Source organism: Garra rufa, chromosome 15 (genome assembly GCF_049309525.1).
Source record: "Garra rufa chromosome 15, GarRuf1.0, whole genome shotgun sequence".
Classification (NCBI taxonomy): Eukaryota; Metazoa; Chordata; class Actinopteri; order Cypriniformes; family Cyprinidae; genus Garra; species Garra rufa.
Window position 1 is genome coordinate 15,993,881 of NC_133375.1, and position 12,379 is coordinate 16,006,259.

Here is a 12,379-nt window from a genome sequence, read left to right on the forward strand (position 1 = left end):
ATACTGTACAACATCAAAACAGTGAACAACACAAACTAAATTGAAACAATACCAAAAAATGAGTCTAAAGGGATATACAAACTGGCCATTTCTTACCATCTCAGGCTTGCAGACATAGACAGAATACTTCATTGCACATTGCAACCTTATAATCAAGGAAGATAACTTCAAATATTCAATTTTCTGTATATCCAATATATAAACGGTGGAAACAACACCAGTCATACTATACTATTCCAAGTCATATTGTTCTAACAAGTTCGTATTTTTTTGTAGCAAGTTTAAAATCAAAGAAATGCTGAATTACCCATACCTGACTCTGAAGGGCTTGCTGTTGATAAAGCGAAATCCTAGCCTTGGTACTTTCATCTGTAGTTGGGCTGAGAGGCTTAGGGTCTGACATAGATCTCTGAATATTCTTCATTGGGCGGGGAAGGGCCTGATGTCTCTGTGACGGCTCAGCAATACAGGACTTCTGCTGCGGGGTAACATGTGCTTTATTCAGCCTCTCACTAGAAGAGAATGATGTTTCTATGATGCGTTGTGGAGAAGAAAGAGGAGAAACAGGAGAATACAGCACCTGTGGAGATTTAGGTTGTTGCCGGATCAAGCTGGACAAGGACTCATTATGCAGGTGATGCTGCTGGTAGCCAAACTCCAAAGGATCAGGTCTCCGCCTCCCAAACTTCACAGCACTCTGTTGACCTGGAGAAAGTGGATCTGCTGAACCAACTAACTGGACACTGGTGGGGCTGACAGTGGTAGCAATGCTAATCTGTGGAATAACTATGCTTTGAGACTCAGGGTCAGTTTGACAAGCTAAGCTTTGACCCTTCTGTGTTCTCTCAGGACCAGAAATATAGTGGACAATTTCAACCTTGTTGGGGTCTGGCATGGTGACATGTATGCTTGGAGATACTCTAACCAGCTGCTCTGTCTCTGTTTGGCAAGAACAGTCTCGAATTGTCTGGATGGCAATGCTAGAAGATGCTGTCTTAGCAGCTGAAGTGGTAAAATGAGCTGCTTCTGATTTATGGTCTACACCAGATTCACCAGAATGTCTTGAGTAACGGGAACGTCTACGTCTAACTGGCTGCTCCCACTCTGCCTTGTCTTCTTCATCATCTGTCTGAACACTGCAGTCCACACTGCGCCTAGTCCGTCGCCTTCTTGATACCAGGTACCTCTCCTCTCCATCTTCATCATCAGTTTGCACACTGCAGTCTACAAGCCTTTGGGGGAAGGGTAACATTGTCACTTCTCCCTCATTTCCATCTTGCAGTCGAGGCATTGATCGTTGTTTACGCATGGACCTGATTTCTGTCTGATCTTCACTGTTTCTCAAGCATATCTCTGATGTAGAATTTGGTAGTGGTCTTAAGAAAACCTGAACATCACTATACAACATATCAGAGGCCAGTTCCTGTGGCTGAATAATTCTGCCAGATTGATCGCTGAGAATTTGAGTATTAGCTGTGACAGTCTTTTGTCTCTTTTGTTCTTCAAGCTGCTGCTGTAACTGTTGTTGCAAAGATTGTATCTGGTCAAGCTGCTGTTTTTGTTGAGCTAGTTGCTCTCTCTGTAGGACCAACTGGCTTTCTCTCTCAGCTTGTTGTTGCTGCAAAACTTGTTGCTTTATAGTCTGCAATTCCTGAATTTCTCGCTGCACTAGCATCTGCTCTTTTTCTCTGTGCCTCTGCAACTCTGAACGCTCCCGCTCAAGCTCTTCCTGAATCCTAAACTGTCGCAATTTTTCCAGTTCTACTCTTTCTCTCTCAAGCTGCAAAAGCTGTTCCTGTTGTTGATGCAGTCTTTCCTCTGTTTCTTTTTCTTGGTTTGGATCAATACTTCTGATAGCAGCAGCAGAGGTTCTTCCTCCTTGAGATGATGGGGGTGGCTGTGTTTTGGGAGCAATAGGGTGACCCTGCACTGGAGGGTAGGGCTGAGCAGATGATTGTGGTAGTTGGTGTTGTATAAGAGGCTGGGCAGTGGACTTGCCCTGAAGGTGGGACTGAGATAGGTTCATTGGTTGCAACTGGATATCAGGTTGGCTCATTGGTGTTGATGTCATTGGACCAGCAGGTACAGAAGAAGGCTGAATTGGTCGTGTAACTGTTCCAGCTGCTGGTAGGCTTACTGGAGACTTACCAAGGTACAATGGAGTATCTTGGACTGTTGTGATAGCTGGAGACTCCGACACTTTTGTAGATGTTGTAACAGGAAGAGGATTAGGTGTAGAACATTGGAAAGGTGCCTGCCCAGTCCTTGGAGCTAATGGGAATCTGGTTAGACTTGCCAGAGGTACAGGTGTCATATTTGGTGTAGGATAAGGTCTGTATACCCCTCTTAATAGAGGGCTTAGCACAGAACCAGGCTGGGTAGTAATTGGAACTGTTGATGCAATTGGTGTATTTATAGTTGAATAGATCATGCCATCAGCGGATCTAATAGCTGATGGATACATAGCTCGAAGACTGGCTTGTCTTGCATTGATTAAATCAGTTAGCGCTTGACTGTGGGAAAGAGGCTTTCCATCTGGGCTGTATTTGAAACCATGTCTGTGACTTTGGGGTATGTTAATTCTACCAGGTGGACCACTACTTCTCCCGGTGCCCAGCTGTAGTATGTCAGGGTTACTACTATATCTATCTATGGAGTTAAGGGCTGCGCACATGCGACTTATCTCCCTGGCAGTTGTAGCACTGTACTGGGCAAGATTAGATTCTGCAAAATCACCTGAGAAATATCCATAATCTGAGCTGATATTGGTCAAGGAGCTGTACCTTCTAATTGGTAGATCTGCAACATCACCCTGACGAAGATCTGTGAAGGAGCCATACTGAAGCCCCATTCCAAGATACCCTGCATCATAGCCATCCTTAAGTGTCTCTGTGAATAATTCCCCAGATGAATGAAAATGGGGATCAAGCTTTGCTGAATATGATGACAACCCTGCCTCTGCAAGGTTAGTTTCAGACATGGATGGTTGTAGTCGTCCAGGGAGAGGCAATGTGTATGATTTTATCGTGTAATCTTGGTATGTTTGACCATCTTGCCTTAAACCATGTTGCTGATAGAGCTGTGGTAGTGAGGAAGGTGCTCTTGATGATGGCTCAAAAGTCTCATCTGTGACCGGTTTCTGGGAGAATGGACTACCCACACAGCTGCCACCAAAGGGCAGGTTATATACCATATCACAACAAGTTACTTGATTTTCTGATTTTATTTGCCCTGTTAAATTCATTGCATCCTGGCTTTCCTCTGATTTGATTAGTTGTGTTATAGTAGCTCCTTGGGCAGCACCATCCATCTGTACCATCATCACTTGAGGTTTGACGTTTGTTAGATTCATGATATCTGTCTCTGCCTGCTTTCCCATTAACTCGAGTGGACCACCAGCACTATAAACCTCAGATGTCATACCTGGCGAGATGACATTAACTTCTGTGGCAGTGCTTTTTTGAGTGACAAGCATATCCTTTTTGAATAGAGGTAGTTGGCTAGACAAGTTCAACTTTGCAAAAGAGGCAGCTTGTTGTTGTTGAAGCTGATGATGTTGTTGAAGCTGCTGCTCAAGAAGTTGTTGCTGCTGTTGAAGCTTCTGCTGCTGTTTAAGTAACTGCTGCTGTTGGATACTCAGGTCTTCTAGCTTAGCATCAATCTTTGGTATGGATGGATCAATTGGTGGTGGCTTATTTGGTGCCAGGCAAACTACTGTTCCCATATCTTTGCCCAAATCAAATCTGTTCTCAAGAGGATCGCAATACAGCACAGGGTGCTTAGGCTGGGACATAAACATAGATGCAGCTACAGTTACACTGACAGTTGTTGCGGTTGATGTCACAACATGCAGCTGTTCCTGTGTATTTAGGTTCATTATTAAGGGCTGAATAGTTGTGGATTGGCGAATGGGGCTGCCTTCAACAGACCCAGAATATTTTCGAGATTCTGTGGCTAAGGAAGTCAAATCCATTCCTTGGTCAGTCATAATAATTGGTGTTGGCTTTATTCCAGTTCGTAGATCTACTACACTTGCACTCTGTAACCTTTGTCCTTGCTCAATTCTTGAAGTACCAGGAACTGTCGAAATCCGACAAAGTGATATGTTTTCCATTGACAGTGATCCACGTGTATACATGCTAGCAGTGGTGACCATGCTAGTTCCGACACTAACTTTTTCACCTCTATAGTTCCTGTAGCAAGCATGTTGGGGTGATATTTGATGTGGTGGAGTATCAGGAGGGCTGACAGGAGGTGAGTAGGCATCAAATGTTGATTGGCGGCTAAATCTTGTTGGTGAAGACAAAGGAGATGTTGCTGTGTTAACTGTAACTGGCTTTGGTGGACTAGTAGGCTCAAGCTCTTCTGTTCTAACCATAAAATAGGTATCTTGAGAAGACTGTTGTCTAAAAAGGCATGGTGAAACAACCCCATGTGAAGTCTGAGTGCCCTGTGCCATAACCAAAGAGGTGTGAGAAGCATTCCCAGAGGAAGCCAACATTGCAGGGCTAACTGTCTGAGTTGAAAGCTCAGCTGTTCTCCTAGGCAGAGATCTTGTTGGACTGTGGAAAGGAGGTGAAGTGGGAGAAAGAGGTGGACTTCTTTCATGGTAAGTATAACACCTAACTGAACTTGGGCCAGATTCGCTTATAGTTTCTGATGATGTTGAATTATCCCTCATTTGGACTCCTTTGCTGATTGCCATTTTCCTTGCAGCACTTTCTCTTTGGTTGTAAGCCTGAGTGATGGCAGCTATTTTATGAGACACATTTGAAATACCAGCGGTGGTTGTGGTAGTTTGCCGACCATATAAGTTGGGTTGTGTGGTGGACACTGTTTGACTGGCACTAGTTTGAGAGACAGTGACAGTGTCCCTGGCATACACTCCATAAGCAGCAATAGTTGTGGCAGCAACTGTTGGTGTAATACCATTTTTACCAGTCTGATTTCTAAGTCTTTCTTTGGGCCCGTCTTTTGAAAAATGTTGGGTTACTCTGACATCAGGTATCCGCCCTCCTGTCCCGGTTTCAGAAAATGATACTGGTGCTGAGAGCTGGGTGGGGCTTGTACCAGGAGTCAGTAAAGCGTTGCTTTGTTCCAGCAACTTAGCAAAGGCTGAGCCCGTATCTAGTAACTGCTTTTCTGAATAGGACACATCCATCTCCATTTGGTCATCAAGCTGTTTTGAAATGTTTTGTGAGGTCTGGCGGATCTCTTCATAGATATCAACTGTCTCCTCATTCTCATAGTGGATATCATCTTGATCAGCATAATCATATTCATCCTCAATATCTTGTCTGTTTCTAATGTCTGACTCTTGATAGGTTGTTGTGCTGTACTGTTGTAAAATCAGGCTTGAGCCTGATTGCTGCTGTGTATGCTGCTTTTGTTGTTTCTGCAACATCTCTGCTTTCCTCATCATTTCTTCATATACTTCTTCTGCACTTTTTAATTGTTTGCCACTAGAGGAAGTTGTTACAGCAGCTGTAGATGATGTAGTTTGAGGTTTTTCAGTAGGAGAATAAAGTGACATAAAGGTTGGTAGGTTGTATTCACTACCAGATTTGTACAGCTTTGATGAAATTTCATAGCCCTCAGCATCAGAGTCAGCTGAAGGAGAGTATTCAGAGCAAGAGGACCGGTGAAGTTCCTCCATCTCGGCTGCCTGTCTCAGCTCCTCTGTTGGAGAAGCATCCTCAATGGGGGATAGATTGCTGGGGGGAGTCTTGGATCGTTCTCTGCGTCTTTGTGCTCTTAGCTCTTCTTTGTCACGTTTTGTTTTCCGGACAGTGCTTCGTATTCTCTGCTGCTCCACTTCTCTCATCTTTTCCTGCTCCCTTAGTAGTTCTTCTTCTTCCCTCAATTCGTCTTCTTCTGAGGAATCCTCAATGGTAGGTAGAAGAGGGCCATGGGAGCGATGTCTGGCCTTCCTCTGCTGCTTAGCCTCCTCCAGCCGTTGTCTACGACTAGGACTACTGTCACTGTCATCTTCCATGGAAGATATGGAAGTAGGGGATATCCCTGAAGTGTAGCTAGAGGTGGTTGGTGGGAGGGTGGAGGAATATTCCCCTCTTGACCGTTCTTCTGGAGAACCAGTAAGGCTTTCCATCTCTAGCTCAGGCTCGCGATCAAGACTCAAATCATTGTCATTGTTTAATTCCATGTCTCGACTATAACTGTTGGTGTTGTTCAATTCTATGGTCTTGAATCTGCGTAAGCCTCCTTGCGAGGCCATGAGGTCCTCTTCAGCTGATCCTTTGTATACATCACTAGTTGTTTTACTATCCTCCTCAAAGCTACTAGAGTGATAAGTGAGACGGCGCTTTTCTTTTCCTGAGTCACTGATGTGCTTTTGAGTCTTCTTTAGCTTTTTGTAGCCATAGCCTTCATCCTCATCATCATCCTCTTCTTCCATTTCCTCTTCTTCATCCTCATTCTCCTCATCAGCACTCATCTCCATAATTTGCCTTCTCATAAACTCCTCATCAGTAATCTCTTCAGATTCTACATTTCTTTTTTTACGGCCACTGTTATCCCCTAAAGCAGCAATTGCTCTAAGCTCTTCCTCAGTTGGATCTTCCTCCTCTTCCATAATGCATTCAAAGTCTTCATCTGACTCATATTCCTCTGGACTAATTGATATTGAGCGAGACTGATGTTTTCTGATGTCACCATGTTTTCCACACTTCTTGTCCTGTGCTCTTTCCCCTTCAGATGAAAATTTAGACTCTAGAAGGGGTCGCATGGAGCTTTCCAGCTTAATCAGCTCAGATGGACTTGGTGGTGTGTGGTGCCCAGTCAGACCTCTCTCACTCATTTTTAACTCTTCCTCCTGAATAAGGCCAGTAATTTCACTATGTGAACTGGAGATCCCATCAGAGGAATAGCCAGTATCACTCAAACTTTGTGGACTTCGTGATAGATCATGATTGCTGTTTGTCTTGCTGGTTTCCTAAGAGACAAAAACACACATACATTTAAAAGATACCATTAGACATACAAATGCTGGTCCACAACATAAAATCAATCACAAACAGCTGACTACATTTTAAAAACTACATCTACTTCCTCCAAGAGATGAGTGATACTTCATCAATTAGTACATTGAGCTCTCTCTTTATTAATGTAAAAAATTAGCATGGTTCATTGAAAATCTGATAATACTACAAAACAAGCATTGAAAAGATACACATGTTCACTTTGGTCAAATAGCTTGTAAAACCTATTTTATTTTATTTTTTTAAATGTTTATGATTAATACATCATAAAAAACATGTCCTGCATCTCTTTAAATTATAATTTGCAAAATGATGGGTAAACTACTAGAGATGCACCGATCGATCGGCATCCGATCGCAATCGACCGATTGGGGCGTTATCGGTTTTGATGATTCGCGAACCGATTGGAGCGCTTCGAAACAGTGAATCTTTTTGCGATGCAGTGGTTTACTGATTCGGAGTTTCCAAAAAGCTCCATTGATACTTTGTTCACCTTCTCTATAAAATGTATTCGTTGTTTGAAAATAAATCATTACTATTCATAGGCCTAACTTACGATGTTTTTATTAAATTGTGATCACATAATACAGCTTCCGTCGTATTAAAAACCTGACATTTTCATGACCTGACACTCATTATCTGGTTCTTGCCTAAAAAGACGGGTATATAATGCGCATTGTTAACAGATTACACTAACAGTTTGGTCAACCTCTGCCTATGGAGAGAGGGAAAAAAAAGTTTTCAAGCATCCCCCCCCCCTCTGGTTTTTTCACAAATCACACCCTGTATATGTATATGTATACGTATATGTATATGTATATGTATATGTATATGTATATGTATATGTATGGCATATTTATTTTATTTTTCCACAAAAAGCTTGTTGCTAAACTCTAAATTGTGATTCTAAGAAAGAGCCTCTTGAGAGTTAAATGTTTATTATGGTGCACATGTGTGTTTTGCACATAATCATATTTTTATTTTAAGATTTAACTCCATTTTCCACAGGAAAACTAAGGTTCATAGTTTACAAATTGTGTCAACTCTAAAAGAGTAAAATGTTGTGTTGTACACATAATTACTGCCAAAAGACAGTTTAAGATAGTAAGCAACACTTACTCTATGTAAGCTGAGTCCAAGTTGTCTCTGAGAGTCTTGAGAGTGTTAAATATTGAAATTTGCCTCAGCCTGCAATAAAACTGGTCAATTCATGATACTTTCTCATTTCCTACTTTTTATACTAATAATACAATGTCAATGTTTGTACATGAGACAACAATATTGAAGAATTTATGATTTGACGCTGTGATCGGTAATATCGGGATCGGCAGATACAGCTTTTGGTGATCGGTGATCGGTCCCCAAAATCCAGATAGGTGCATCTCTATAAACTACTAAGACCCGATGACTTACCTCACAATATTTGGTAATACTCTGTAATTCTTTCTTTTCATCTTTAGAAGGTGTCTGGATTGACTCAGTCGTTCCTCTCTTTTGAGTTGGTTTATTGTCCCTATGGTCAAGGTCAGGCCCTTTGTCTAGTTTGGGTGCAGTTTCCTTCCTCTCTTCTTCAGCAGTAAATGCAGTAGTGGCTGACACAGGAGGAGTTGTAGCTGTAGCAGGCTGTGTTTTTATATCGCTTGCTGCTCTGGCCATGGGGGAAGAGAAACCACTCTGTTGAGAAACAGGTTTCTGCTGTGATGATATTGTCTGGAGCCCTTGATGCTGCTTGCTTGAAAGTTGTTGATGCCGAGGTGAACCCGTTGGTTGACGGCTGGGTGATGAAGGTAGAACTGGAGAAGGGTCAAGCCCACCAGACATCAGTCTCTGAGTCTGACAGTTCAGACACAGCCATTCTTTCTTCTGCAAAACAACAGGTAAGTTTAAGTTCAATACTTAGAAATCACAAAACTGGAATAGTCTTTTTTTTCCCTTTCTATTTATCCAGATTAATTAGTGTTATTGCTCTTAAAAATATAAGCGTTGTTTTCAGCATAAACTTTGCACATACTCTGAATATTAACAAAATTATCACTTTTACTGGGACCAGAGACAGTCAAATTAGCTTGGATGTGACCTCTCTCACACCCAAGCATACACACCACACACACAGAGGAGCAGTTGTAGCTTTATGACTCCTTCAATAGAAGTCTGATTTTTCTTTTTTTTTAAATGGTCAGAATCTATTGTATGTAATGAATATATAATAATATCTAATATAATTATATTACTTGTAATGTTTTTTTTTTTGTTCCCCCTACCTCTGGCTTCACAGAGCAGTAGCCGGTCCAATTCATAAACTAGAATCAGGGTGCCCAATCTGACAATGGTCTAAATGACCGACATGGTGAAATGACATGATGTTTAAATGAGTGTAAATGATGAGTAAACCTGATTGCATTCTGAATGCCACCCTATATCCAGCACTACACACACATCCACATACTGTTAAGGGCTGACTTCCACGTGATTTCACTTGCTCATATGGACACATGATATAGGTCATCTAGACAAACTTTATATTATAGCTAGGCTCTCTCACATCATAACACATGCATTATCAGCAGCAGCTCATAAACCTGCAGCCCTTTGGAAAGTGCTTCAAAATTAGAGATTAGAGAACTACAGCCATGCATAAGACACAACACTTTTGTCTGTGGCTCTCTCTGTAAACAATGACTTAATCAGTGCACATCACCTGTGATTCCCACCACACACATTACTGCCAGCAGAAAAGGAAACACTGTTTTCTGCCCATTTTTAGTAAAAAGTATATTTTTCTAAAAGGAATTTGGTTAACATTTACAAAAAATAAATAAATAAAGAAAGAAATTTTAAAAAGAAACTTTTGTCCATATCAAAATAAAACACAAGGATTTAAGATGGAGAAAGATAGAAAAGGTGTGAATTAGAGAGAAGAAACAAAAATAAGAAATAGCATCAGCCCATTACATACAGTATATGAGTAAGATCTGTGCAGCGCCTTACCTCCACCAGATGTGGTGTGGGATTGAAACCACAAAGATTGCACACCTCTGTGTGACACTGGGTGCAAGATCTGTAGTTTGGTGGTTCTGTTGATCCGACATTGAACGCAGTCTTGCATAGTGGGCAGGTAACGTCTGGTTTCTGAATGACTGGTTGAGGTGGAGGCTGCTTTAGTGGGCACTGCTGCTGCGGTGTTGTCTGATGGTGTGCTGGCGACTGCTGTTGTTTCGGCCCTTTTTGATGGTGGACTGGTGACTGCTGCTGCAGAGGTTGTTTCTGGAAAGGGGCTCCAGGACCCTTGGGGAACGTAACTCCGCCTGGGCCTGTTTTGGCAGAGCCAGGTGGCCCTGCTGTAGTTTTAGCACTAGCTCCAGCATTAGCATCACTAAAGATCACTTTTGTCCCCTGGACACTCTGGTTACGGGCAGGTGAGGGCTGAGGTGAAGATCCAGGAAGAGGATCAACAGAAATGAGGGTGCTTGCCTGATTTAGAAGGGATGCCCCAAAACCAAACAGCTTTGTTAAACCATCTTGAGGTGCCTCGTGGGATGGTGGGTGGTGAGCTGGGGAGCTTCCAGCACTTCGGGTCTTATCGGGTTGACCTCCAAACCGTACTGGAGTGCTGCGCCCCAGATCAGACTGTGATTGTGCCTTTGCTAAGCCAGGTAAAGGCACTGCACCTGGATGAGGAATCCGTCCTGTTTGAACCACCCTTTCTGGACTTTTTGGTCCCAATACCTGCCTCTGGGTATCCTTGGACCCCGACAGGGAACCTGATTGTAAATTTCCTGCTTGTGGTTGTTCTTTTTGTGTCTGGAGACCAGTTTGTGGCCCAGTGTGAAGTCCAGTCTGGTTAGGTCCAGTAGGACCCATCTGTCTCTGGATCCCAGGGAAAGCTTGAGTTTGAGTCTGAGGCTGAATATTTGTCTGTGTCTGCATTTGGGTTTGTAGCTGAGGTGTGGGCTGAGCCTGAGCTGAGGGTTGGGTCTTGGGTACGGGGTCGGCCTTAGCTTGATGAGAAGGAGAATGTATCTGCTGCTGACTCTTGGAACGCGGTGTAGTCATGTCCATTCCCAAAGCCCGCTGCATCTGGCAGTTTAAACAGAGCCACTCCTTGACCTGTTGAAGAAACACATATTAGTGCATTACTTATCAACAGATTTACACTCAATTTAAATGCTCAATTTAAATCACTTGTTTTTTGTTTTGTTTTGTTTTTTGAAGAAAAAAAAAAGATATTTTCATTGACCAAGGACACATGACATGTCTAAGAAATACAGTAAAGACATGATGTTACAATTTACTATTTCTGTTTCAAATAAATACTGCATTTTCACTACCTTCACGCTGTGCAGACCTTATGCATTATAGCAGTGAATTTAGTAGGATATTCAGGTGAAGTTTCATCTCATGCTTTCTCTGGCATCTCCCACAGGTATGATTGACTTGCGGGGCACTTCTCAGACTTATGATGATCAAACAGCTCAACACCTCAAACTTAGATTTATCCATCTATATCATCCCAGAGGAAAGAAAAATCAAAAATGAGATCTCTTTAATATCTCAAATATTTCTCCTAAGACAGAAATTTACTTTAACATTAAATAGAGATTAAAGCTTTGGAAGAGATCTCATTATCATCATCACACACTCTTGCATTTATCTCCTACAAAACTTTAGAAGAGATCTCAACAACATCACGCACTATGCTCATATTTTTCTGCTTAGCTAGAGACTCTGGATCTGTCACATTTCTCTCCTCTAATGTTTAGAAGAGATCTCAATAACATCATATTCTGTGCTCAGATTTGTTTTCTCTTTAGCTAGAGATGCTGGATCTTTCATATTTGTCTGCTTTATGCTTTATAAGAGATCTCATCAACACAACACTCTGTGCTCAGACTTTGATCCTAAACTAAAGGTGGTCTCATATTTGTCTCATTTAAAACTTTAGAAGAGTGTGTGATTTTGTTGAGATGTCTTTTAAAGATTTAAAAGAGGCAGATATGACAGATCCAGAGTCCTTAGTTTAGTAGAAAATAATTGGTCACAGTATGTGATGTTATTGAGATCTTGTTTGAAACTTTAGAGGAGACAAATATGAGACCACCAAAGTCATTAGTTTAGGAGAAAAATCTAAACATGGTTTGTGATGTTTTTGAGCTATCTTCTAAACTTTAGAGACAAATGTGAGACCACTGGAGTCTTTTGATTTAGAAAAAAGATTGAAGCATAATGTGTGAAGATTATGAGATCTCCTCCAAAACATCTTCCAAAAAAGTGCGAGAAGCTGTAGACTCAAGCAAAAAAAAAAAAATCTCCATTTGAAGTTAAAGTAACCTCATTTAAATTTAAATAATAGTTTCAGTATTTACATTATTAGTAAAAATTAA

At 41.7% G+C, this 12,379-nt stretch overlaps 1 protein-coding gene across 1 annotated transcript in view; it reads right to left on the reverse strand.

Moving 5' to 3' along the window:
* bsna (bassoon presynaptic cytomatrix protein a) overlaps positions 1-12,379 on the reverse strand; it is a 91,843-nt gene that overhangs the window by 31,872 nt on the left and 47,592 nt on the right. The window contains exons 3-5 of the mRNA XM_073818898.1: positions 9,987-11,105; positions 8,412-8,861; positions 314-6,952 (exon numbers count right to left, since the gene is read on the reverse strand). Of these exons, the coding sequence (XP_073674999.1) occupies positions 314-6,952; positions 8,412-8,861; positions 9,987-11,105 (8,208 nt within the window). The remainder of the gene's footprint in view (positions 1-313; positions 6,953-8,411; positions 8,862-9,986; positions 11,106-12,379) is intronic.